The 27,941-nt window shown below is 40.6% G+C and overlaps 3 protein-coding genes across 6 annotated transcripts; 1 reads left to right on the top strand and 2 right to left on the bottom strand.

Annotated features, from left to right (window-relative positions):
* Positions 1–2,147: 2,147 nt before the first annotated feature.
* ctxn2 (cortexin 2) lies at positions 2,148–3,630 on the bottom strand. Its single transcript, XM_034116516.1, has 2 exons — positions 3,384–3,630; positions 2,148–2,462 (listed from the first exon to the last, which is right to left on the bottom strand). The coding sequence occupies exon 2, from the start codon at positions 2,391–2,393 to the stop codon at positions 2,148–2,150; it is 246 nt and encodes an 81-aa protein (XP_033972407.1). The 5' UTR covers positions 2,394–2,462; positions 3,384–3,630.
* A 2,927-nt stretch (positions 3,631–6,557) lies between these two features.
* Positions 6,558–17,778, top strand: myef2 (myelin expression factor 2). 4 transcript variants are annotated; one of them, XM_034116512.1, is made up of 17 exons: positions 6,558–6,754; positions 7,797–7,999; positions 8,763–8,815; positions 9,733–9,740; positions 9,833–9,926; positions 11,452–11,643; positions 11,732–11,885; positions 11,968–12,017; positions 12,102–12,162; positions 14,144–14,245; positions 14,670–14,714; positions 14,799–14,912; positions 15,055–15,135; positions 15,303–15,362; positions 16,669–16,856; positions 17,193–17,244; positions 17,403–17,778. In XM_034116512.1, exons 1-17 carry the CDS (start codon positions 6,645–6,647, stop codon positions 17,564–17,566), a joined length of 1,731 nt encoding a protein of 576 aa, XP_033972403.1. In that variant the 5' UTR covers positions 6,558–6,644; the 3' UTR covers positions 17,567–17,778. The 4 variants fall into 4 exon arrangements, with proteins under 4 accessions (XP_033972403.1, XP_033972402.1, XP_033972406.1 ...); XM_034116511.1 differs by having other exon boundaries at positions 15,040–15,135; XM_034116515.1 differs by lacking the exon at positions 15,303–15,362.
* Positions 17,779–18,649: 871 nt separating this feature from the next.
* slc24a5 (solute carrier family 24 member 5) lies at positions 18,650–23,731 on the bottom strand. Its single transcript, XM_034116510.1, has 9 exons — positions 23,541–23,731; positions 23,021–23,200; positions 22,371–22,454; positions 22,030–22,133; positions 21,763–21,863; positions 20,738–21,021; positions 20,386–20,592; positions 19,150–19,251; positions 18,650–18,972 (listed from the first exon to the last, which is right to left on the bottom strand). The coding sequence occupies exons 1-9, from the start codon at positions 23,695–23,697 to the stop codon at positions 18,650–18,652; spliced, it is 1,542 nt and encodes a 513-aa protein (XP_033972401.1). The 5' UTR covers positions 23,698–23,731.
* Positions 23,732–27,941: the final 4,210 nt, after the last annotated feature.

Here is a 27,941-nt window from a genome sequence, read left to right as displayed (position 1 = left end):
TATCCTAATAATTCTGAGTCTCTATACGAAGGAAGTTAACAAAATATGAATATTTCTTATCGTTTATATTGTTCCTGATATATATTCGATGCTGGCAGAGGAATATTACTCTAAATAAGCATGATATTACTGTAGGCCCTTTTTAAAATGTGACTCACAATTATGATGGGATGAGGTTCTCTATCTTTATATAAATCAAGTTCCGCAAACATACACACTGAAAGCAAAGCAGACACATCTGTTAATATTTGATAGATTTATAACCCCTTTTTACAAGTTGGTTTGTTCTTCGTCTAAGATTAGTGAGATTCCAGGCACAGGAGGAAAATGGCAGCGTTTTTTTCCACTAAAATAGATTTCAGATAAGTATGTCATATAGGTGACAAAGACAATGGTGCAATAGTGATTGCATTCCTGACAAATGACGTGTCGAGAAAGGAGTGGATGATGTCCTGGCTTCTGGGTGTGAACTGGCCACATCGATGATGGATAACAAATGCCAGAGTTTAAAAGCAGAGAAGATTAAAAAAGTTTCACATTTCCATCAAGAGGAATTGTGAGCCTCTACTCTGCCTCTGACCTACATTTTAATGTAGATACGAACATTACTTCCTTGTTAAACGTGATCCACAGATTTAAAAAAGCAAACATTTGACAAAAAACATTTCAAAGTGAAGAAATTCTATTTATTTTACATCATTGAATCAAATCTATATCATGGAGAATTATCTACCACCATCTGTGCAAGCACCAGGTCAGGAGATGAACTATCTGTCGTCATGATATGCCATACACACGCTCTGGGACACACACATATACACACACAGTTGCTGTTATGTTTCTAGATGAAGGCACATAAACCCATTGAAGGTCACAGTAAGGCAGATTCACAGCACTAAGGAGAAACCGTATACCGTAGAAATTAGCAAAGGAACATTCTAGACTTCGACAAGTCTGCCGTATTACAGGATCTCTGTTTAGGACTTTCCTGTCTTCCTCTGTCTGGCAGCAAGAGAGCAGGTGAGAAATGGTGAAGATGGCTGAGAAAAGGGTGTTCACGTCCAGGGCTGACAGACATCCCAGCCCATTTTTCCATTTGACATTTTCTTCTGCAGACACGTAGTGAGAGTTTATCCTTGTCATTAGAAAACTAGCAGCGAAGAGCTAGAGAGTCCTTTAAGTTTACAATCCTCTTTCCCCTTTAACAGTTCTTTGGCTTGATCACATCAGCCAACAATTCGCTTAACAATCTGAATAATTGAGAGTCCATTAATCAACATAATACAGACATACTGTCTAAACAGTTTCTTTCACTCAGACATGTAATCGTGGCAACATACGGTATACCATCACTCAAATACAACAGCAGTCCAAACTCTGAGAGTTGGTTTTGCATCATTTAGAAACAGTAACACCATAATGTAAATCACAGTTTGTTCAGTTGCATTTCATTGCATGTGTCCGTGGAACGGACCATCCCGTACACACACACACTAAGCAGCAGCAGCATTCCTTTGGATCACCAACAGATTGGATTTGATTAGTCCACAAAACACAAGCTTGACACAATACCCTGTATCCAACCATTCACATTCCTGTGCAGAACAGCTATGCATGCAGAGGTGCAACCGCTCTGTTTCCCACTGTGAGTTCACATAAGGATTCTTGTCCCTGAGTCTTCAAAATACATCTGAATAATCCCACTGCACCCTAATTCCCCACACTGTTCTAAAGCATTCACCTCTTATCCTCTACAGACATTCAACTTGTAAGTATGGGTTAAAGGGAGCTTCAGCCGTTTCTGTGTAAATCGATGAGCTGAAATGCAGACCCCCTGGCAGAAGGGCGATGAAAATGACACAGCATCTGCATCACACTCGCTCAGACACGCAAACCAGACATGTAATCACATACATTAGAGAGGATCCACACTGGCCCTGAACCAAAAGTGCACACACATACAAAAAATACACAGCTTCAGTCTCTTAGTTTGGTCCATCACAGAGAGAGGTGTGTCAGGTGCAGTGATTGTGCAGGGCTGTGGCTTGTGTGTGTTTGAATATGTGCAAGTGTATTGGCGTCCATATGTGTACATGTCTGTGTTTCTAAGCATTTTAGTTTAATCTATGGATGTGTGTTTCCCTGTGTTAAGTGAGAGCGTACTCAAATGTCCCTTTCTCCAGCCCCTCAATGCCATCAGCCCAGTTGGAAGAGGGCATACTGCTGTAAGGGTCCAGCAGGATCCTGAAGCACCTTACTATGAGCAGCCCCAGGAACACCAGCAGCATCCCCACGAAGGCAAACGCTGTCTTCTGCTCCAGAGTCAGGGAGTGCGCCATCATGTCGTTTCCGCTCATGGTAGCAAGGGAGTGGTTGTAGTGGACACTACACATGGTAAACCAACATCTAGTTGCCTCATCTCACCTCTGAAGGTGTCAGGCGTTTAGAAGCCTGCATGTTACCTGGACAGGGATTACATGATGGCTTCAGATTAGTGCTGTCTATTGGGCAGAGAGAATCCATTGAAGAACCTATTTGAATATTATACCGCTTAATGCATAATATGTGTAAGCTTTGGGGGAATAACAGATATCGGAAAGAGAAAATACAGAAAATACACAATTCAATGAGCTGACCATGAAACGTGAAGGGTTACAGGTATCTAAAAATAGCTTCTTTTTAATGTGCTATCAAACTGCTGCCTGCCTGCAGACTTCGATCTCTCTCTCACTCTGCGCCTCTGGGAATTTTGCAGAAAATGACAAAAAGCAAACATGAACAGAAGAGTCAAAGAGACTGCAGGAAAATGGGTTCAATAACAAGAGCCAATACCAGGGATTCTTTCCATTAAGTCAGGATAGAATTACAGTTTGTCGCAGTGCATATCCAGCTGTTTAACATAGGCAAAGCGCTGAAGTATCAATGAAAACGTAAAATCTCATGATGATGTGATGTATGTTTGGTTTAGAAGAGAGGGCTCTCTACCTGTTGCGTGCGAGCAGATGCCTGCCAGACGGCATGATTCCATTAAACAAGAAAGCGACGGTGATTGACAAAACTAATTCACAATATTGGTGTAGCCACTCAAGTGGAAGTCTGCTTCTGTCATCATTTTTCATCCCTAATCTTTCCTATGAACACAAGCAGCAAGTGGCTTTAGTTTAGAGCAAGGGAGGGGGCTTGAGTGAGAGAGTGAGGGTACATACAGACAGAACTGGGATAGACAGGCAAGGGAGAAGGAAGTAGAATGAGGGGAACACTGCACAAGTATGCATGGTGAGGGAGTCAGGGAGGAGAGAGGAAGGGAGGGAGGTAGGGTGAAAGACAGAGACTGCATTGACAGATAGTAAGGATGTCTGAGGAAGAAAAAGCAGCCATCTCACCGTCATTATCGTTCCATCCTCACAGACCTGTTGCTGCTGTTTCTTGCGAACAACTCCTCTTTCGTGCAGCCCTGAGACACATATCCATTAAACCATCCATCGCTGACATACTGGATGTTTTAGGGTGACCTCTCATCCAAACAAAAAGCTAAAGAAACGGAGAAGCAAGGGGAGAGGCTGGATCAAGCTATGATATGTGTCTCTTCTTAGAGATAGAGCTCCTCTCCTCATGCTCCTTTTCTTGCTGCCTCCTACTCATTATCATTCTGTTTCTCTATGTCTCCCTCCTGAAGCACGCACGTTGCTCCTGCTGCATGGCAACCACTTGTTAGTCTCACTTCTGTCATTCACAACATACCCCTCCTCAGCAACACCAGGACGGATGCAGCAAACAAGTAATCCACCTCTTCTTTTTTTCTCTCTTCATTCTCCCCTCCCCTGGCTTATTGGCTTATTTGGCATTTCTAAAAATGACAATATGATGCTGCCTCTCACTGATCCTGGTCAGTAAATGCTGCTGCAAAGGTATTTTAGGTGCAACACAGCATTATTCTTTAAGCCCGGTTTGATGTTGTGTTTTTAATTGATGCAGTGTGCTGTGGTCAAATTGAATTAGCCCCTCTGCTTAAAGGCTTACGAAGGCAAGCTCCCTGGACAGGATGAGAGAAAAGAGACTTACTTTAGTAAACAAAAGGCAGTATTTTAAAACAGACAGCAGGTCATCTGATTGCCCACTGTAACACAATGCAGCAGTGAAGGGTCTGGCCATCTGTTTCGATGTAGTGCAAATTCACATCAGCCATGTCGGTTTAATCACAGTGGTGCAGTGACTCTGATTCAAGGATAAGGCAAGCCATGAGGGAGAGGGTCATCACTGGTGTGTGATGTGAAGCAATTTCTAATGGATGAAAAGAAGCTTATTTCACTTATTGTTTAGTTTTTTTTACGTCAATAGCAGAAACATTCCCTGGGAGTTTGAAAGAGAGGAGAAAGGTCTTATTCACATTTATATTCGCTTAAAAGTTATATTTTCCTTGTTTCTTGTAGCCCTGCTGTGCTGTTAATATTTGAATGTATTTGGGTATAAATAGTTAGTTTGGCTGTACTGTGACTTGTCGACGAAGCCAGCTACTTCATTTATATCTCCCATTTACTTCAAGGACAGTTGTTGCTAAATAGATGAAGAGATGTCACACTGCAAAGACCATGACATTGTAAGACATTATACCTCATTGCCCTCATCAATTGTAAAGACAAGGTCACAGCCCAATAGTGTTTGGTTATCAGTGATAAGATGGTCAATTTACAGACACTTTTAATGAGTATGTTATTATTAGCAATCCAAAACAGTGAATTTGCTGTCAGAGATGATTGAATATGTCCATTCATTTGAAATTATACAGAAGTTCAACGACTTACAATAGTATTTCCTTCTTAATTGTCTTTAAAATGACTGTAAGCACTCTTTTATATGTGTGCCAAGAGCAGATGTGCTTTGGACTCTCTTGGCACTGGAAGATGAATGTAGGCCATTTAAACCTGTTGCATAAAGCGTATTAAAATACTTGAGTGTCCATAGGACAAACGGATAAAGCTTGTTACTCTTTTATCTAAGCCAGACAACAGGTCAGGAGCAAACTGATATTGAGAACTGTAAAACGAGGATTATATGAACTGCTCTAGCGGTATCCTCTCAAATGTAATTGAACTCTACTCCCCACCCCTGAGTGATATACAATCTGTACAAGAGAGTACTAAGTTAGCTTTGAAAGATTTTAATATTTATAATACTTTATTGGGCCTCCCCATTAGCCTTACTGCTGCAATTTGTATCATCCTGTAGCCGACAACTTAACTAAATGCACGTGGAGGTCTTACTTTTTAGAATAAATATAAATATTTGCAATATTGTAATTAAAGACAGATTTCCAAAGTGATTAGAAATGTGGCAGGAGTCGACAGTAAAGCCATTAAATATGACGATAAAAATGTTCTGAGCAAAATCTCAGAAAGCACCAATGTGTTTTAGTAGCATCTAGTGGTGAGGTTGCAGATAGCAACTAGCTGAATACCACTCCACTTCTCCTACCTTTGGAAGCCTGTTGAAGAATCACAAAGGACCTCAGGTAATATAATAATGCCCTCTCAAGAGCAATTATTTAGTTTCACTGTTCTGGGTTACTTTCAAAAGAGCAACATTGTGGACTCTGATAAATACTTCTCTCTTCCTGTATTAATATGAAGGGCCCCCTCATAGCTATAGAAAACACAAGAATGTTTATGTTCATGTGAAATCATAGTGAATATTATATTCCATTACTGCCAAAAGTCAATGTAGGTGCAAAGAAGGACATGTTGCAAACTCAATTACAACCATGGATCATGCTGACCCGTAACAAAGCAGGGAAGTTAATATGTAACATACAGTTCAGTACACGTATTACTCGATAAATGTAAGAGGTCAATAAACTGATAATACATTTACTTGATTGTTATTTTTTTCTCAGATAGATCTTGAGACTTTCCTGCTACATTAAGAGCTATAGGTACCTATTGAAAAAAAATAAAGAAATAAGGTCAACAAGTTCTCTAAAAAAATAAAAGGTTTTCTATACAACAGTACATCAGATTTATTAAAAGATCAGGTGTTTCATTGAAATGGTTGGTTTTGGTATTGGAATCTGCACACATTTGGTGAGCAAATTCTCTACAAATGTTGAAGCATATTGTATAAAGAAAATTATGTTATTCCTCTTGGATAATGTTGCACTATATCATAAGCATAACAACATTTGCAGAGTAATCAGGAATTTACAGGGTCAGTTGAAACTTAACATGTCTACTCTTTAAATGTGCATGGATCTGACTGCTTTGATGGTTGCACATACATGTCTATGGCTTTCTGATGGCTGGGTAGTGTTTAGTAAAAAGATATATAGGCTATTTGAGAACACAAGATCTTTTAAAATGTTTCCTTAATATCTCATAAGAGGATGTTCAGCTGTGGTACATTGTATCCCTCATATGCTGCTTTGCAATCACGTGCAAAATCTTTTCAATCAAATATTCCCTTTTTATTTTTGCCAAATTACACGGACTCCAGTGTTTTTTTCTTCCATTCAGCCTTTATACATCCATGCATTCACCTAGGCTGCCGGGCAACAGCTCCCAATTCTCGCGTTGCAGGCACGAATCTCACTCCACATTTTAAACTGCGTAGCGACAGCGGGGCATCTTGCGTTGTCTGGGGCAAACCTCAACATGGAAGATGTTGTAATTATTGACGAGGAGCCAAGGCAAGAGGACTCTTCTGTATCCGTCAAGTCCGAATCTGAAGAGGCATCTGAAGAAACACCCAATGGTGTGAAAACGTGAGTGAACATTATGTATTATTCTGTCCGCCCTGCTAGTGCAACCGTTAGCTGGATTAGCTAAAATGGAGTCCTGTTTGCTAACTTGCTATTGTTAGCGAACGAGCCTCTTTGAACATCTGTTGTCAATTGTAATCTATATGTATCTGTGTGATATATGGTGGGTTTGTAGCTCATATGACGCGATATATAATTTCTAACTCATGAATCAAAATGGCATGCTGTTGCTATAACGTTAACCATGGTGCAATGGGCCAACCTTTAACGTTGCTGGATGCTAATCTGATTCTGCAGGAATATATGGAGGTGACTCTTGTCAATTTAGTTTACACCTCCAACTAGATGGATATCAAATACCCTATAGCCTTTTCCCCCCAAATGACATTAACAGCTGGCCAAAGCATTTCTGTTAATGTCTATTCAAACACGTTTCATTATGTAAAACTAACTGGGGTTAAGTTAGCTAAACCCTAAGCTAGTGCAAATCAATGTACAGTCTATGGTGCAAACGAACAACGCTAGCAAGCTAAACGTTGTGTTGTTTTTCTATTCACACTTTATCTGATGGTTATTTTTCCATTAGATACAATGTGTTAATTTAAGAAATAGGAGGCAATATAAAGTGCGTATTTCACCATGAGTACTATGTTTACTTTTGTAACAATACATGTTTTTTCCCCAGCAGTATCATCATTTATATCATACAAATAAGTGTTGAAATTCATGTAACATTACTCAGCTCAGTGACTACACATTTTTTCAAAGGCAAATTCTAAGCAAAAATAATCTCCCCTTTTTATTCATAGTGAAGGTGTCTGAGCACTTTTCCATTCATGGTTCTGTATACAAATTGTATTTAGATTGTTTTATGCTACCTAATTACCTTTTATGAACATGTGTCCTCAAGGTAAGTAGTGTCACATTGAAATGTTAAGTATGTTTGTATGACAGGTCTTTCAAAGTACAGACTACACTGTGTGATCTCTGAATGTGGATTTTGAGAAAGACTGTTCTCTGACTTTTAACATTATGCATTTTGTAGGAATGCTGAAGAAACTAAGTCTCCCAAAGAAAAGCATGATGGTAAAGAGAAGTCCTCTGGGAGTAGAAGAGGAAACCGCTTCCATCCCTACAAAGACAAACATGGTGGAGAAAAGAAGGGGGCTCATAGGAATCGGGTGTTCATCAGCAATATCCCTTATGATATGAAGTGGCAGGCAATTAAAGATCTAATGCGTGAGAAAGGTAATGTCTCCAGTTATGGGGATAATGTCTCATCTTCTTTCCACTTTTCAGGTTTTCAGAAGCTTTTGACCTCTTTCCCTCCATTACCAGATGTTGCATCCTGCTTCTAGCAGTAGTCAGTTAGTGTGTAGCTTTTTTTGGATGTATTTATCGCATATATAAGGGAACCAACATAGTTTGACACAAGGTATTGGAGTTTTAATAAATGTATTTGGATGGACACCAATTTAGTTTGGATTGATATGTCTTTGAGAAATGGAAGATGAAATTAGTTACATTGTCACTTGTTCTATGGCATTGTCAGCTCCAAAATGTAACCTCAAACCACCAGTAGTAGAATTGAGTGTTGAATGATTTTGTTGCATCTGTTGCAAGGTGAATCTTGATTATAAATGAAAATATTGTAATGTTTTACATTTTTGAATTATGGGGCCTCAATAAGCCTTTTGAAAGGTCAAAGGATAGTTTAAAACTCTTAATGCCATGAATGGAATCTGTTGATGAAACTGATCATGTTGAAGCTCTTTGAATTTCCCAGGTTTAATGTAGCTGTGTTTCTCTCTGGCCTTGGCCTTATGGTGTCTCAGTCACTGCCCAGAAAGGCATGGTGTTGTCTGGTGGGATGTTGGTCTGGGCTGACTGTTGATCATTAATTGGACATCTCCATCTTTGGCGGCATTGCCAAGGCCAACAGCGACTTGAAGACTTGGTGACTTAAATTCCTTTGTTCTTTTGGTATTTTTCCTTTGTATGTCTCATGTAGTTGGTGAGGTTACATACGTGGAGCTCTTTAAGGATGCAGAAGGAAAGTCAAGGGTAAGTGATGTGGCCAATTTGCTGCACGAGGTTTTAAATGCCCTCAGCAGGCTCTCATTAATCAAGTGTTCTTTTAGGTTTTGATCCTTTGGGTCTTACTAAGTTACTGAACTGGAGATACTGTGGGTTGTGTTTAGAGCCTGATAGATGGCTAATGATTGATATTCATTAAAGAGGGAGATGTCCTGTTGATTTTGGTAAAGTAGCATAATGAACTCATTTAAGAGTGCACCTTTGCTTTTTGTTGTTGTTATTTCAATTGGTGTAAAAGTTTGTTCGTTTGGCCATTTTCCAAAGGGAAATGTGGGTTGTGTGATTTGTCTTATTTATTGACCCTCATGTCTCAAAATCTTATTTTACAATTATGTTATATGGCACAGATCTCTCTTCAAAGGAACAAAACATTCTTGAAAGATCCTGTAGTGTTTTTTCTATTGTTATGTTTTTCTATTAAATTGCATACTATAGAAGTAAAGGTGGATAGCGCTAGTGGTAAAACTTCAATCCTAAACAATGCAATAAATAAACATGTTAAAGTATTTTTTTCTACATTTGTGTTTGTGTCCAGTTCAAAAATATCAAAAGTGTTCAGGCATTAGTGCTAAATGTTTTTACCAAAACGTAATAATTTAAACCGTTATTGTTTTATTATCCAAAAAGTATTAACTGTCAACATTGGAAAATGATCTTATTAACCTTTTAATATTTGTAATATACTTTAACACAACCAAACCCCTGCTGGCTCAAGCTCGTGGGCAAAATATGGCTGACGTGCGCTTTAGAAAAATATTAGAAGCATGTTGATACTTCAGATTTATAATGTTCCACTGCTTTGTTTGGATTTTAACTGTATTTTGTTCACTCCCTCAACTTTGGATACGTGTGCTCCCTGAACTCCTATGCTGCCACCTGGTTAGGGTTGTGGGTAAGACATCAACTTACATTTTAAAAGATGGTATTTTTCATTGTTACACTTGCATGGAGTTAACTGAGTCCTCTGTTTCCCTGATTCAACAGTGTGGTGGAGTTCAAAGATGAGGAGTTTGTGAAGAAGGCGATAGAAACTATGAATAAGCATGACCTGAGTGGAAGGCCACTCAACATCAAGGAGGTGAGAGCAGATTCTGCGAAACAGAAAACGCTGATTATTTTATTGTCTTTAAAAACGTCTTGTTTCGGCCACAAGAAACTATCCTTTTGTTTTTCGTAATAATAAATGCATTTTTAGTGTCGTGGCACATATATAGTGTTATTTATCATTTTTACTCTCTTACTTGATTTGAGGTTCTCATTTCACAGACACTTGACTTCATTATACTGTAAACTCTACTGATTTTCTGTAGCGTGTATCCCTACACGTTTAAAAAAAAAAAACTGATAAAATGTTTAGTGAAGATCTAACGACGCTGAAATTGCACCAAATAATGCAGTGAACCATGGAGTTGCACTTAACAATTGTCTTATGGTGCATTTCCATTGCAGGGCCTCGCTCGACTTAGTACGGTATAGTTAGGCCTTGTTACGCAGCGTCCACACGGTGGTGTGCGTTGCAGCTTGCCGGCGGGGGTGTCTGAAACTCGACCAACAACCAATCAAATGAATCTCCCGCCCCGGACACACAAGCACGCAGTTTGATTGGCTAGAGCTTGTACTGGCATATGATTTGATTGCCTGACGCTTCCGTCGAAGCTTCAAAAGTTGAACATTGCTGAACTTTTGAAGCGAGCAACGCGAGCAAAGCGAAGCGACGGAACCACAATGCAGTTCGGCAAAGCGTGACGTCACCCCACTCAAAGTGAATGGGCAGAAGCGTTGAAGCTTCAACGCACGCCGCCGTGTGGACGGGCCGTTAGGCCTTGTTAGGCCAGGCTCACTTTATGCTGCGTTTCCATTACAGTTTAGTAGCTGGGGCAGTAACTATAGTAACGCAGTGTAGGCGGAGCCGTGACGTCATCTTCAATGCAAACCACAGAAAAACAACATCAGCCGTTAGCTGTTAGCACTCAAGCTCACAGCTCCTCATATCTGTTCAGAAACTAGACAAAAGTTAAACAAGTACAAACCACAGACTGCCTGTGTCATGGTGAATACAGTCGCTGGTTTATTTATGTCTGTATAGGCCGTTGTTGTGAGTGTGGACGGTCGGAGCATATACTGCGTTAGCTTAGCCGATCTCCATTTAGAAAACGCGCATTTTAAAAGGTTTTTCGCCTGCTGTCTGTCTGCAGACTTGTCAAAGCATTAATTCATGGTTTTTACTAACCGGTATCAGTATGTTGTTACTTCGGCATCATTTTGAAACGCGTATTACAATTCAATCACGGTCAAATATGTTCATCTTGTTGTAGTTGTATCCCCCTTGCCAGCGATTCTCTCTCTCTAGTTTAGCATACTCAGCCCGATTCAGCCTGGTTGTTGGCCCGCTAAGAACCTCGATTTTATGGGGCCAGAAAAACTGTGAAATAGTACCCGCTAGCCGGAACTACGCCTAGTGGAAACACAACCAAAAACGGGCCGTGCCGCTGTAGTGGAAATGCGCCATTATTAGTACAAAAACCCTTATTGATTCTTGATTGATTTGGGATTTGTCAGAATATCCAGGAACGGAAATAAATTGTTATGTATTTTCTTTTAAGGACCCTGATGGTGAACACGCTCGGCGTGTGCTGCAGCGCATAGGTGGAGTTCAACAGGGAGGGCGTGGGCAGGAGATGGGGCCCGGGGGGGTCAACATCCCTCACTCCATTGCCAACAACCCTAACATCCCACCTGAGATCATCCATGCACTGCAGGCTGGACGACTGGGCACCACTGTGTTTGTGGCCAATGTGAGAACATAGAAATAGACAACCACCAAATCTAGATAGTGATGATTAATCATGATGAGTACTAATATCCGTATCTGATGTTTTGCAGCTGGATTTCAAAGTGGGCTGGAAGAAATTGAAGGAGGTGTTTGGGATGGGTGGTGTGGTGAAACGAGCCGATGTAAAGGAAGATAAAGACGGCAAGAGCCGCGGGATGGGAACCGTTACTTTTGAGCAGTCTCTGGAGGCTGTGCAGGCCATATGTATCCTTCACAAGGGCACACTAGTAAATCGAAGTAATGTTCTACATTTTTTAGCGCTATCCCTCCTTGACTCTGGCCTCAGCCATGTTCAATGGACAGATGCTGTTTGACAGACAGATGCATGTGAAAATGGTATGATTCTTTCAATTCTTGTGAAAATTAATTCTCACATCCTCTGTACAAATGAAGTTACACCTGTGCTGTGTGGTTTTACAGGATGAGAAATCTGTCCCCCCAGATGATTTCCGCCCGGTTGAAAAAACTCCTCAGTTACCACGTGAGTAATTCATTGTCTCCCTTTCGGTTGTTGATATTAAACACATTCATAGTAATATGCTCAGTGAATTGTGTATAGTAGAAACTAGGGCTGTGCAATTAATCGTATTTTAATCACAATTACGATTTTGGCCTGCCACAATTACGAAAACAACATAATCGAAAAAAACGATTATTTTGCTTTGCTTGGTTGTGACAGTGCACTGCAACATATTTGATCTAATTTATTTTAGTCTAATTTATTTGTATTTCTCATATTTACATATGTTTAGTAGCTTGTTGAAGTGCGCTCCAAAATATTTGTTGATCTTGTTTATTGGTATTTATTATTTTGATATTATTTATTTAAATGTAAATATAAATGTATCATTTATTTTTGTATTGGTTTTTCAGTTGAATTATACGTTCAGGGTAATCAACAGTTAAAAAGATACTGTTCAAATTATTATTTGTATTTGTTTTAAAGTTCAATAAATGGATGTTTTTAAAGTCAATGAATAATCGTATTTAATAATCGTGATATCAATTATTGACCCAAATAATCGTGATTATGATTTTTGCCATAATCGCACAGCATTGTCAGTGTAAGAGGTATAATGCCGCGTTTCCACTACACGGCCTCGCTCGGCCCCGCTCGGTATGGCTGGGCCTCGTTAGGACTGGCTCACTTTATGGCGCATTTCCATTACAGTTTAGGAACTGGGGCAGTATCTATAGTAACGCAGTGTAGGCGGAGCCGTGACGTGATCTTCAGAGGACCCCAGAAAAACAACACAGCCGTTAGCTGTTAGCACTCAGAGCTCACAGCTCCTCATATATGTTCAGAAACTAGACAAAAGTTAAACAAGTACAAACCACAGACTGCCTGTGTCATGGTGAATACAGTCGCTGCTTTATTTATGTCTGTATAGGTCGTTGTTGTGAGTGTGGACGGTCGGGGCATATACTGCGTTAGCTTAGCCAATCTCCATCTAGAAAACAAGCATTTTAAAAGGTTTTTTGCCTGCCGTCTGTCTGCAGACTTGACAAAGCATTAATTCATGGTTTTTACTAACCGGTATCAGTATGTTGTTACTTCGGCATCATTTTGAAACGTGTATTACAATTAAATCACGGTCAAATATGTCCATCTTGTTGTAGTTGTTGCCCCCTTGCCAGCGACGCTCTCTCTAGTTTAGCATACTCAGCCCGACTCAGCCTCGTTGTCTCTGGCCCTGGCCCCACGATTTTATGAGGCCAGAAAAACTGTGAATTAGGACCCGCCGGCCGGTACTAGGCCAAGTGGAAACGCAACCAAAGACGGGCCGCTGACGTCACAGCCCTCTTAAACCGGGCTGCGGGCTGTAGTGGAAACGCGCCATTATATCCTCTGGGAACAAATACGATGCAAGTAAAATTGCATATATATTGCACAGTAATGTGAGAAAGAAGTATGATGGCTTTTAGCCCCCCTTATTTTTTCCTCATTTGCTCGTGTTGAGGCTTCATCCTCTTTTCCCTTATTTAAGGAGTTTTTCATATTCGATCAGACTTTTTTTTTTTACTAACCGAAGTGAAGGTCAAAATGCATAAAGGGTTTTGAATGCTGTACAGATTGTTATGCCCCCAGAGGCTGATTTGGGATATTGTGCTATATAAATAAAATTGACTTGACACAGGTGAATAAATAACATCTATTCTACCTTACAGCAATGTCTGTGTACCTTTTTTTGATATTAAAAATGCCCTGTGCAGTACATCATCCATTCTTTAGAGTTGGTTCATTGCTGATGCAGTAACAGATCGTGTAAAGATACATCTGTGCACAATTAACTTAACAAATGTTGTATTAAGAACACCACATTCTCAATGTGTTTTGTCCCTAGCATCATTGATTAATTATTTCGTTTTTGTATTCATTCTTATACTAAGTAAGGTACCATTGTTACTAGTGATTTACTTAGTTCAAACTTTCCTCTTTTTCTTGTATATTTTGTCTGTAGGGGGCCTAGGTGGAATTGGCATGGGACTGGGACCAGGAGGCCATCCTATTAATGCCAACCGTCCGAGTGGTGGAGGAGGAATGGGCTCCATGGGGCCAGGAGGTCAGTCATCTCTCAGATGTTGTACTTATATTTTGGCATGCACATGACATAGTGTGTTGCAAACTGGTCTGTTTATTAAGACAATGCTTATCATAGACAATCAGACGCATCTCCACTACCTGCCCAACACATAAACGCCATAAGGCAGCATTTTGAACACCATTCTGTAAAATAAATCCCGGCAATCCGACATACACCTTTTCACCGTTCAAGTCTTGGTTGACATTTTCATGGCTCATCTTTTGACCCTGCAGCAACCTCAATGTGGGTTAAAGCGATAAGACGAGCAAAGCTCCTACCAGCTGACTTTAACACTACTACAGGGTACACACAGTACCTTTTTACGTGGATGTATACCCTTTGGATATAAATGGATACAGTATGTGCTTTGGCATAGCCTGACTGATATCATCTTTTTCCATAGGCATGGATGCTCAAGGTTATGGTGGAATGAACAGACTTGGAGGAGGTACGGTTCTGCTGAAAGACTAATGTCATCTTTTTGTAGAGGAAAGGAGAGACCAATGCTGAAACTTGGTTTTACTTTCAACAGGAATGGGTGGTGGTGGTGGTGGTGGTGGTGGTGGCGGCTTTGGGGGCATGGAGAGCATGGGCAACACAGGGGGCTTTGGAGGGAGGGACATGGCGCCAGGTGGCAGGATGGGAGGTAAGTGAGCATATTCACTCCTACTGAGCAGAGATGAGATCTGCCAGGATGTTGTTCTACAAACATTGCTTTGTACATTTGTGTTATTGGCCATTATGTCTAATGTTACATTTCTCTCTGTGTTGAGATATGTACCGGTCAGGAATGGGTGGAATGGATCGAGACTTTGGCCACAGTGACATGCCAATGAGTCGAGGATTTGGTGATTCGTTTGGAGCAATGGGTAGGCAATACAAAAGTTATTCTGTTAAGTTTGGTTTTGAGTGGATGTGGTTTAGTTTGCTTTTGTGTTTTTTTTCTTCATATAGGGTGATAGGGTTCTGTGTTTGCTTTGAAAATGTTGTGTCATGATCTAAACTAATCAGCACCCACTTGCATTCTCTTCTTTAGGTGGAGGTTTTGGAGGAGGCATGGGCAGTGGTGGCATGGGGCATATGGGGACTGGATTAGGTACATGAGATATTCCATCCACATCTTTTTCTAAATCTGTTAGATATGAATTCCTCCCCTAAAACTATACATACACACTGGCCTAGAGCTACTTGTAAGCTACATCTATGACCTGGAGAAACTGATGAACTCAGTACAGGGATTGACTCTCCTCATGTGTTGTTCTTAAACTGAACCTAAAGTTCCTGAACACTGGTGTACGGTGCATAGTGAAGTAAGATCAATGGTCTTCTGCATCACACACTGTATACCTTCACACTGAAAGCCTAAACATTCATGCTTGTGGGCAGCCAACCAGACAGGCAGATTGATGCATGGATACAACAGACTTTGAATAAGACAACATATTTTTACATCATCATTGTACAAATAAAAAAAGAAATCCTGATTTCTATCACAACAGGCATGAGAGATAATACAATGTGCATGTTGTGTGAGCACAGAGTGAAGACATACTTTTGGAACTGCATTTCTACAAGCATGAGACAGATCTAATTTAGTCGTGTATGCAGATGATGGCAACACATCAATCAAACTGTCTTTTGTGTAAGAACTCTCATGGTTTGTTCTTGAATAATGCTGTTTCACATTATGATATAATGTGACCATTTATGGTGTGAATGCAATTGGATTCAAACGGAATAGTATTAGATTGATGCATGCAAACAACAGGATTTAAATCATAAACATTTATTTTTATATCATCATTGTACAAAAAAAAAAAATCCAGATTTCTGTTATGATTCAGCCAGCCCTTTGGCCCTTTGCACTGCTTCACGCGCATAATCCAAAGTAGCAAGTGTGCCTGGGGAGGCTCAAAAGGGTCGTGAACCCCAAACAAGCAGCTTTGCATTTGTGGTAGCATGATTTAAAATCGGCCCCTGGAGTTGTACACATAATACAAAATAACCGGTGTTTGAGAAACTTCTTATGGTGCATTCACAAGATCATTTAAATAATTTCTCATCGGACCCTTTTTTTAAGGCGTTGTCTGGTGACTATTAATAGGTATGGGTCCAAAGTCAGATTTTCTTGTGCAAACAGTGTCACTGTGACATTGGACTCTGTGACAACTAATGTTTTCAAGTGATCAAATACCAATTCCGTTTATATTGGTTTATACACACTTCAGTGAAATGTCTTTGGATTAAAGGAATGAAAAGCCCAATGTGAGGTGGATGAAAGGCATCATGATGAGTGTATGTCAGTTACGATATGCAGGTATGAAAGTATACAACTACATGAATGTAAATTGCTCCCTTAATTTCTCAGAACGTGTGTCCCTGTGTGTGTTTGATAACTTCAGGTGGTGGAATGGGAAACATGTCGATGGACCGGATGGGTTCTGGCTTTGACCGCATGGGCATGTCAGGGATGGACATGAATCGTGCCTTTGGTGGCTATGGAGGTGGGGGGCCGGGCCACATGGGTGGTGGAGGAATGTCTGACAGGGGCTCTGGGTCTAAAGGAGGCTGTCAGATCTTTGCTAGAAATGTAAGTGTGTGTCAGATTATTGAGAACTTTGCTAGAAGAGAATTAGACTTCCGTTAAATAGGATTGGATTACCGAGATCTCTAAACCTCACCCCTTATTTAATGAAACTTTCATTGATGTACATAATACATTTTCTTTATGACTATGCTCTAATGGCAAACCGCCCATGCTTGCCGGGCATTAATATAAATGGTAATGATGCTGTAAGAGTTGTTCATGGTTGGTGTGTTGATGAATTGACTGGTGCTGCCCTTCAAAGGAAGGTTTTGAAGGATTCTCCAAGGCTGAAATATGTTATTTTGTAACATATAGTCTTTGTTTATTTGTGTGTTGCAGCTTTCCTATGATCTGACATGGCAAAAGCTGAAGGAGAAGTTTAGTCACTGCGGTACGTATTTTGTTTAGAAGGAATTGAATCTCTTTTGTATTATTTACATGATACTCAAAGACTCTTTTTGACATTTCATTATGAATGCAAAAATCACAGGATAAACATCAACACTTTGTCAAACATGGATTTCATAATAACTTGTATTTTTACTGCAGGCCAGGTAATGTTCGCAGAGATCAAGATGGAGAATGGAAAGTCAAAGGGCTGTGGGACGGTGAGGTTCGACTCTCCAGAGAGCGCCGAGAAGGCCTGCAGGTTGATGAACGGAACCAAGATCAATGGCCGAGAGGTGGACGTCCGTATCGACCGCAACGCATAAAGCTTTTGTAGAAGTCCGCTAACACACTTCCACATTCAGCCCCCTTGCCAATGATCTTTTTGTTTTGTTTTAAAAACACAATTACTTCATATCTACATGTGTCCACTTTTGTTTTGTTTATATATACTATATAGCTCTAGTATTTGTTTTGTAAACCCTTTTTAATTTCAGGCAGTTACTTGAACAAATAAACTTTTTAATTTTTAAACCTGGTGGTTGTAAAATCTCCTGAGATCAAAGTCTCTAAATTCTTTACAGCTGTAAAATGAACCTGAATCTGCTCAGCATAATTGCTCAACACTGCCATGCAGTGGGGGAATTCCACAGTAATCACAAAGGCAGCTACTGGAATAAAGTGAGAACAGAATGGGCATGGATTATATCAGGCGTGAATACCAACACTAATCACAGGAAGCTATTCAAATTCCCAGATCTCCATGATAGGTGCTTCAGTATATAGAAGTCACTTTTGATTATATTGCAATTGTTACACAGTTTAAATCAGTGTCTAAAGTCCATGTGGGCTTTGTAGATTAGCTGTAAACACAACTGATAAAAACTTAGATAATGGTAGTTTGACTTTTTAGGTAATCTAAGGCAAGTGGAAGGTTTGTTGATAATAAAGGCTTGCTCATAGAAGCTTATCAGAGTTGTGTAGATGTTGCCTCTTTGTTGAACTCGCCCACTTAAAAAAGAAGGACAGGGCTAAATGAGTTTAGTTGATACTTTTATTTCTTGACTGTGGTCAGCTGCCACTCCTGTGCAGCCTCTTTTCTGTTTATGGGCCTTGAGTAAGAGAAGACTTCTCAGAACGTGATAACAGGTCCTTGTATGATAAAGCAGGTCTGGATCGGACAGGCTCACACAACAAAATGATCTTTGGCACACATCCACCTTTAGCTAAAAATACATTATATTATTACTGGAGATCATCCTCTTCTTGAGATGTGACCAGCACACGTCTTCCATGGCACAATATCTTTGAAAGTATGTGACCATGCTTCATTTGCTTCAAATTAGTTTTGTTTCTGGAATGTTTGAGTCTGTAATTAAATATGGCTTCAGTTTTGGGGAGATCAGATCTCAGTCACCACACAGTTTGATGGGATTATTCCCAATAATCCCCAGCTCGTACAGGATGGCCAGAGTGGCAAACAGGATATAGCAGAAAAGACAAACGATTCCCAACTTCCAGTCCAGCTTCCATCCATTAATGTGAACAGCTACAAAGAGGAAGATGATGGAAAGTAGCAGCGTGAAGGAAATGAAGAGCAGTCCGCTGCTGTTGACCTCTACAGGGTTGTTGGTATCCACAAAGGCAGTCTTGATGAACCAGGGCAGGCCCAGGCACAACATGTCAAAAACATTAGAGCCCACAATGTTGGACATGGCCATGTCAGCTTTCCCTAAAACACAGAAAACAAGTTCAAGTCTCTTTTCATACAGAATGGATGTATAGAAAGTATTTACATGTTCTTCAGTTCTAAAATGCCTGATGGGAAAGGTCAAAGTTAATGCCTAAAGGCCCTAAACCATACTTTCCATTTACATGTGTAGAATTGTTTAAGAAAGGAAATGTTTACCTTCTCTGGCTACCATTACACTGGCTATGGTGTCAGGTATACTGGTCCCAGCAGCAAGCAGAGTGAGTCCCATAACTGTATCAGGAATGCCAAGGGTCTCCCCTGTTAAAAAAAGAACACAATAAGAATGAGCCCCCCTCCAACAACATAAAGCTAAAGAGAGAACATCAGCTGATCTTAACTGTTGCTATAGGGCAGGGGTGCCCAATACGTCGATCGCAAAGGTAGTGTGGGTAGATCACATGGCATAAAAAAGAAAAAGAAACATTTCTTTTTTTTACATTTTTTTTTTTTTTAAAGTTAGCCTATCATCCATCCTTACTATGGTCATTTTAAAAGTAGCTCCCAAGCTGAACAAGTGTGGGCACCCCTGCTACTGTATAGGGTTATTCAATAATCTAGAGCCAGGGTCATAGCAGGATTTTAGAAATACTGAGGTCACAAGACCAAATTCCCCAAGCATAACCTGAGAATGAGTGCATCCCCTCCACATTTAGACAATTAAAATTAGCCACTAACTTAACTTGTTTTGAGCTTTTAAAAACATATAATTGTATCTCCAATGGCAGCTTTAAATGATTCGAAGCCATTGTGGGTAATGTTTTTTTTAGTTACTCCTATGCTCCAGTAATACCCAAATATTAACCACATTTTGACATCTACTGTAACTGCAGACATGGAAAGTGTTCCCAATATTATCAATAACGTACTGTATGGTCGAGTTGTACTTTGGCCTCATGCCTGCATTCATAAGACTGAATTCTCCTTGAAGGAGCCTATCTGACAACTACGGGATAATAATCTCTTTATACTTAAGTAGACCTACCACCATCACATGATGGAGCTGTCCTTTCAGCCTGACTCTAGGTCAGTTACATGTTATTAGACTTGTGCCTGTGGGTTGTTCTGTGTATACCCATGGCTCACATGACTGTTTCCTTAGGGGTGAAGCAGGCAGTAATCCCGGTTTACGCACATGCCTCACTGGAGCTACAATAACCCCCCTCTTAACTTTCTAGGACAATGGCATCTCAGGAATTAGCCAGCAGACCAACATGTGATTCTACTCTGCGAATCAGACAGTTTTTTCTCACAAGTTTCAAACACTTGTGATCCACAAAGGCCTGGTGCGTGACCGAATGATTTATACCTACAACTAAAGGGAAAACACTGGGGGAAGGTACAGATTTTTGACAAGCTCATCATAGAATAAAAGAGAGAAAACAATGATCTTACCGACAATAGTGACCATCCAGACCAGAATGTATGTGAAACCTGAGATCCAGACAGCTGACATGAGGAAGGTTATCATAAACCATCCCTTCCAGAACCTCCTCCTGCAGTCAGGGATGGTCAGGAAGAGCAGCGTGATGAGGGGCAAAGACAAAACCCAGAAAATCCGCTTCAGGTCGCTCTCCGGCACAGCAAACACGCTTTTATGCTCTGCTGGAACCCAAGCAGACAAGCAATGTTATGAGTCGTATTATGTCAGATCATCAGGGGTCATGAAGGTCAAACCGACAGGTGGATGACTCCAGGTAGACATGCTAAAAACAGTGAAAAACATTGCAATAAGCAGTGTGTTTACCTTCTGGAATCTCATTGAGGCCATGCAGACTGAGGGACAAGTTGGAGTATCCCGAGTCGTCATGGAAGATCCCGCTGTCAGTTCTGGAGCGATTGTGGACACGCAGAGTGGTGTCTTTACTCCAGCCCAGCAGAGTCTGTGTCTCAGTCTTCTCAGCTGATCCGTGGCCCAGACAGGTGCAGCAGGGGCTCAGCTTCCTCAGGACAAACTCGCTGATGCGCAGGTCAAAGCACAGAACCACGATGTAGACACCATAGACCAGCAGCAGGCAGGCAGCGTCGTACCTGTAAACAGAATGTACACTCAGCTTTGACTTTCAATCTTGACCTTGGGGACAGCTACTGTATAGGAGGTAAACAAAAACCCATGACCTTCTTCAGAGAGTGTAACTTGGTCATGTGACTTAAACATCTGAGCAAGTCCCACCAGCTGAAGAGGGCTGTGGAATGTGGTTTAAAGCTCCGGCAATAACCAATAAAGCAGGTGATTAAAAAATATACATCTTAAATAACAAGAATTACATTATTAAAGGGATCAAATTTGAAGTTGTTACAGAATGTCTCTATTTTAAAAGTTGTTAGCTTGTCGTTTACTGGGTCTACTACTTGTTTGATCTACTTTTATGGTTATGTCTATTGCAGTTTAGTATTGATATATATATTTTTTTATTTTACAGCTATTATGAAACTCCATATCATGAGTTGTGTGGTTTTTGTAAGCTAACACTGTCTTTGTGTGCTACACCAATTAAGTAATTCCAGTACTTGTGGAAATGTTTCATAAACACTCGAGATACTGCGTTTGCTTTTTATAATGTAATAATGTCCTATTTAAGGGTCCTTTATTGCTCTGTACTGTCAATAAAAGGCACTGAGTCATAGTACTTCACTATACTTGTTTTGTGATCTGTTTTGATGTGTTTTTTTTAGTGACACAAGAAGCAATACACATCTGTCTTGTACAACCACCTGACATGTAGGGTTAAGGTCTGAAGATCATGTAACCAGATCGTAGAGCACACTCACCAGTACACCTTGTTATCAGAAATGATGGCAATAACAGCAGAAACACTGATGGCATATGCTAGGCAGTCCCTGAACAGTGGCCAACAGGTGAGGCGTCCGGCCTGATAACGGAAACAAAAATAAATGGTTAACAGCTTATACAACACAAATGTTCACATTGACTCTTCCGCTTTGACCCAGTAAAGGTGCCACTGTTATGTACAAGTGGTAATAGCTGAGCTAATCTCTGTCTGAATATTGCGAGTGTGTGATTGTGTCAGAATGTACCATAGAGGCCAAGAGTCCACATGCCGCACAAATTCCTAGCAGGTTGTAGACCGCTGATCCCACGATGGTGCTGACCCCGATGTCTCCCTTTGTCACAAACACACCTAACAAACATAAAGAGCACAACTTAGGTCTGAGGACAGGAACAATGCAGATCATTGATTAAAAGAAGAAGAAGAAGTGTCAAATAAGCTGCTGAAAGTAAAACAAATAATGAAAAGATCACTGCCTCTTTGTGTTCACATATGGTGGTGGAGTCACAGTTCATTGGGTGAGGAAATGACATTGTGACAGTGAAGATGATGCTGGTTGTAATGATTGTTATATTACTGCACGATTACCCAGAAAGGCTGTGACCAGTTCAGGTGCAGAACTCCCAGCTGCCATAAAGGTGGCTCCTGCTACATCCTGAGACAGTCCCAGACCTGAGGGACGCAGGAAACACCAAGAATACATGGCAATTAACATGTGTGTATAAACTTAAAGAAATACCTGATTATAATAAATGTAATTCAACAAATTCACAAACTACAAGCTAAAAAATTACCAGGCAATGATAAAGGAAGCTTCATGCTTGCATATGTATTGTGTCTAAAGTATATGGTATTTCAATATATCGTACAGGATTGTTATTTGCAACTCCTGTGAGTTTGATTTGTCAGACAGAAAATGAACTTTGGGCCTTCTTGTTTTGGGCCTTTTTTACTTTTTGTTCAATCTTTTTATAGGCTAAACATTTTTTCTGATTGATTGAAAATAATTGACATATTAATTAATGATGAAAACATTCATACAAATCTAAAACACTGTCCAAACATTTAAACATATGCATATAACATGAATGGACTTTTACAAACTCTGTCCACGTATTTAGAGTAATAGAATATTTGAGCAGCCTAATCCTGTGAAGTTTGCCTAGTAATCATTTATAATCCTCATTACTCCCATAATTACAGTTAATTTATGATGAAATTATTTTAATGTCACTTACGTTCACTGATCACTTCTAAGGAAGGCAAGAAGTAATCGTCGCAGATTATTGCTACAGCCAGAAACATGTAGAAAATAATCATGAAATATATGACTAGCCCTCCATCCTTCCTCTCCTGCACCGTGAAAAAGCCCTCAGGAAACTCAGAGGACTGTGGTGAGATACATTCTGTCTCGTTCTCTAAAAAAAAGAGCAGGAAACACACATATAACTGACAAAATCTGTTACCCAAAACAACTAGCTTGTTGCTGGAGTACAGCACCCAGATAGTTTGAACTCTTAATGGCAGTTACATGGTACTTAGTGCCAACAACACAAAAGGACTAGAGAGAAAAACACTCTCACATTTGCCTGGCACAAATTGATTACTCACACTTTTTAAATGTGAAAATGAGTCGTGACATTTGTGAGTACACACAGATTAGAAAACTAAAACAAAGATATACCGGAGTATGAGGGTCATTCAAAATACAAAAAAGTATGCTAAACAAATATATATATAAATATTAGATTTTCTTACCAAGAGCCCGACGAACTCTGGTAGAGTGGGTTTCCTGGGCAGTTTGAGCTGTAAATGATACAAGATGGACGGTGCAATATAAAAATATTACAAATCCTAGAAAGTAAGGTATAAAATCTTTTCTTTTCTTTTTTTGCAGAGCTGAAACCTTATTCATTTTCAATTTTGTTAAAAAAACAAAAGAAGTTAAATTAGCAATTATTCCAAGGACCCATATGTTTCTTTACTCTAAGACTGTATGCCTGCAAAATAGTGAATATGGGCTGAAGCTGCAGCTAACACTACACTACACTACAAGCTGCGGAGAGAGAGAGGGATTATTGGGGGGAAAGCATCTTTTAAGGCCTGGCGCTGCTGAGAATGGGGGATCACGAGTTGCGATTCATTCCAGTCGACTGGAACATGCTCCAGCCTGAGGGGCGTCAGGGGTGTAGCCTCATTCTACACCACCTTAACACACATTATACTGTTAACATTTTCTTTTCTTTCTGGTAACAGACATTTTACACCAATTTACATCCCTCTGAATAATTCTAAAAAATTAAAGGCCTGAAGGCTGAAGCTCTACATCTTCAAAAGCTTACAACAATACATTGATGCTTGATCTTATCACTCTCACTAGAGTATAGAGATAACTCAAAATGGATTTTCTTGGATTTGTGGCTACAAATTAACTGTCAGGATTAGTAAACAAATGAAACGTGTTGCTGTTTTATTACTGCCTCTTAAAATATTTTCCATTCATTTTTTTTTTACTCTGCTATATGAAACGATTGAAGACGTTATAAAAAAAGTTCGGTGTGTTTGTGTGTGTCCGACACTGGCATTTGTTTTCAAATGACCATGAACAGTAATTTACACATCTGGCCAACTCCATAGGTATATGTGTGTGTTCCCAAATCTGAAATAAATGTGTTTAATCTTAATCTCGATGTAGTGCTCAGTGCTGTCGGAGTGCACCAGAACACTGCAGTCAAGTCAGCCGTCTATAAAAATATGTTTTACCATAAGTTCTTAATAAAACTGACACTTTTGGACTCAGTACTAGTTTGACTGCTACCAACAATACAATGAAGTAGGCCTACTTTACTGTGTACTTTTCAGTTATTCTCTGTCAAACTCCCCTCCTGAGAACAAATTCAAGCCACTTTGTTGAGGGATAAAACTATTTTTTGCATGTCCAGATTATAATGTGGATCGTTATAGGTAACAATCAACTGATTCTCATGCATTACACTTTCAAATATCATTTATGCCCACTGACATGGTTTGAAATCAATATATTATCCAATTTAGGTACGGGCCTGGGGCCTCATTTATAAAGCCTTGCGTAGGATTCACATGGGAAGGTTGCTTACGTAGGACAAAGCAAATAAATACGCACAGACATTTTCCGATTTATAAAACACTGCGTACCGGCGTAGGACTTGCGGCACGTCCTACGCCGGTTTCCCTTTATAAATCACAATCAACTCAAAATGTGGCGCAGCTTTTGCGGGCTTCACGTAGCGCCCATATTTGCCTATGAATAGTCAAAGAAACGCCCCGTATTAATATTCATTTTTGATTGACTGCATGAAGAAGATCGCAGGAAATTACGACAGAACAGCTAAAAAACACCGTGTCAGATTTTGGTTCTTTTGGGGAGGTCGAGATAAATAATATTGTTTGAACCAGAGTAGCAGCATGGAGGTCGGATCGTCACCAAAATAAATTAATAAGTAGTCCGAAAAAGGTTAATGACAAAAAAGATACACCCCATTTACACGGGAACATTTGCGTTTACGCACCGTATGCGTTTTCAAAAAAGTATTCCGTTCACACGCATTCGGCTCAATTAACGTGTCCGTTCACACGAGACCGCTGGAAACGCTGGAAACGCTGGAAACGCTGGAAACGCTGGAAACGCTGGAAACGCTGTAGTACATATGCCGGGCCTGTAAGTGGCGCTGCTGCCGCCACAAAATACACCAAAAGCAGCGAAGAAGACCCCGGAGCATGGTTGCCATGGTTGCCCTTCTGTTTATTCTCCACGGTGGACGGCGTGTGTTCCTGCTGTAAATCTCTCCGATAGTCCACCAGCAGATGAAAAACACCCACCTCTCCGCCTCTTCCAAAGGACGAGGGGACCGTGCGGCAGAGTTTCCGTTAACATTTTTTTTCGCCGTTCAACATGTCCGTTAAAGTTTAAATCTTCCGGACAAAATTAGAAAAGTGCCGGTCAGAGGTCTTCTTTGTTATTTATTGAGCTTTAAAACAAATTGATAACGACTCTATATAATAATATAAGAATAATAAACGGAGCCTCTCTTTTCCTCCCCCTCTTCTTACAGCAAGTAAGAAAAGTAAACAAACGTTAACATTTTCTATTTAATTTAAACATTGGGCTAAAAGTTGAATACATTCCAACTCCAGGAACAACAGCAACTGGAGGTTGGCAGCTTTATATTTCAAGGCTAACCCTTTGCTGCTGAAACTAAATTGTTTAATTTAGACACATTTCTCAAAATGGAGGGAATTGAGTATGACAGCAAATTCCAGGCGAAAGAAGATGCGTCAAAATATAAGCAGAAGCTGTTTGCTGAAGAGCTGTTCTCACAAAGCCTCAAAATACAGTCTCTGCAGTCTGAAAACAAGATTCTAAAGGAAACTATTAAAGAAGACAAGGATTAATTAGAAAATAAGATAGAGGAGATTAAGGACCTTCTTGTCGAGAAGAAATCTTGGAACAAAGAAGATGGAGACGAAGAGGCAACAATACGGTATTCTTTTTTTCACATTTGTTATTTGTTTTTTTTAATCTGTTCGAAATAAAGATGGAAATTAAATGAAACTTCACAATATCGACCATAGGTTAGGAGTGCTGTGTGTGTAAGGGTTTTCTCCGGGGTCTAAGGACAGAGGGAGTCGTTTGCGTATTCATATTCTGTACAAACTGTTAAGTCCCCTGAGACAAATCTCTCAAAAATGTGTGATTTTGGGCTATATAAATACACTTTGATTAATTGAGAGACTTTGTTCCAGCGATTGATTTGTGTAAGCAACTGTTACGTGCTGTAGTGTGTGTGTGTGGGTGTGTGTGTCTTTCTCTCTCTCTCCCTCTGATTCTCCAGGTGCAGCCTGATTGTCTCCAGGTGCAGCCTCTCTCCCAGGTGCTCCCAATCCCCAATCAGGGTCTTCCTTAAAGGACCTGAGGAAGTCTGCAGTGGGTCTCCTTTTCTTCCCTGTGTCAGTGCTCCAGTGTTAGATCCCAGGCTAAACAGAGTGTGTTTTTTTTGTCATGACCCAGGTCATGTGATAGCAGACTGTGCAGGTTGGAAGCGAGAGCAGACAGCGGCTGGCAAGCACCCAGAAGGGGTGGGATTGGTTACAGCAGTGTGTCATAGTGGACGGGCCACTGTTAACAAAGGGCCTGATGAGTGTTTGAAACCGTTCATCTCTACTGCTTTTGTCTCTCTGTCAGGAAAGGTGGAGGACCAGCGGCAGGTCACGGTGTTACGAGACAGTGGTGGCTCACAGTCGTTCATTCTTGCCAGTGTTCTGCCCTTGAGTGCTGAGTCTGCCTGTGAGGCAAGTGCGGTGGTAAGAGGTATTGGGATGGGTTGTGTGCCTGCACCTCTTCACAAGATCCAGGTACAGTCTAAACTGGCTACTGGTTTCTTTCCAGTTGCTGTGCTGCCCAAGTTTCCTGTCGACGGAGTGGATTTCATAATGGGTAACGATATAGCCGGGGGTAAAGTGTATCCTACTGCTGAGGTTGTAGACGTTTCAGTTCCTGGTGCTGCAGGTGGTGACCTAGCTCAGACTCATCCGAAGGTGTTTGCAGGTTGTGTTTTGACCAGAACTCGAGGTCCCAAGAGATTATGTTTCTTTTGTCTTGATCCTGGTCATCTAGTGGCAGGGTGTGTAGCTTGGAAGCAGCAGGTGGCAGCTTCCAAGCAGTCTACGGAAAAGTCAAAAGACCAGCACCCAGAATACAATATCGTCATCAAGCACAAGAGGGGAGCAGATAAGGTGGTGGCCGATGTACGGTGCTGTGGGTGAGATTGCGATTGCAGTGGGTCACGATTCATGTCCAGTGGTCTGAGTGTTTTTGGTAACTGTGGCCAAACACTTGTTTGGTTTTATGGGGGGGGGGTGTTACGTGCCGTAGTGTGTGTGTGTGGGTGTGTGTGTCTTTCTCTCTCTCTCCCTCTGATTCTCCAGGTGCAGCCTGATTGTCTCCAGGTGCAGCCTCTCTCCCAGGTGCTCCCAATCCCCAATCAGGGTCTTCCTTAAAGGACCTGAGGAAGTCTGCAGTGGGTCTCCTTTTCTCCTCTGGCTGCATGGGTGCAGCACGTCGTCTTGGGTCTCTGTGTGGGACCTGGTTGTCCATTATTGTTGAATTAAATCTCATGTGTG

The sequence above is a fragment of the Trematomus bernacchii genome, unplaced genomic scaffold (assembly GCF_902827165.1).
Source record: "Trematomus bernacchii unplaced genomic scaffold, fTreBer1.1, whole genome shotgun sequence".
In the NCBI taxonomy this organism is placed as follows: domain Eukaryota; kingdom Metazoa; phylum Chordata; class Actinopteri; order Perciformes; family Nototheniidae; genus Trematomus; species Trematomus bernacchii.
The sequence above is the reverse complement of the archived record's forward strand: the minus strand, read 5'-3'. Positions and strand labels throughout refer to the sequence as shown.

Coding starts and splice junctions, on each gene's coding strand:
- ctxn2 (XM_034116516.1), bottom strand. CDS start 2,393: ATGTGTAGTGTCCACTACAACCACTCCCTTGCTACCATGAGCGGAAAC.
- myef2 (XM_034116511.1), top strand. CDS start 6,645: ATGGAAGATGTTGTAATTATTGACGAGGAGCCAAGGCAAGAGGACTCT. Junction 14,913..15,039: donor GCCAGGTGGCAGGATGGGAG/GTAAGTGAGCAT, acceptor CTCTGTGTTGAG/ATATGTACCGGTCAGGAATG. Junction 15,363..16,668: donor GCATATGGGGACTGGATTAG/GTACATGAGATA, acceptor TGATAACTTCAG/GTGGTGGAATGGGAAACATG.
- slc24a5 (XM_034116510.1), bottom strand. CDS start 23,697: ATGAATAAGGTTTCAGCTCTGCAAAAAAAGAAAAGAAAAGATTTTATA. Junction 22,134..22,370: donor ACTGGTCACAGCCTTTCTGG/GTAATCGTGCAG, acceptor TATGTTTGTTAG/GTGTGTTTGTGACAAAGGGA. Junction 20,593..20,737: donor CCTCAATGAGATTCCAGAAG/GTAAACACACTG, acceptor GGGTTCCAGCAG/AGCATAAAAGCGTGTTTGCT.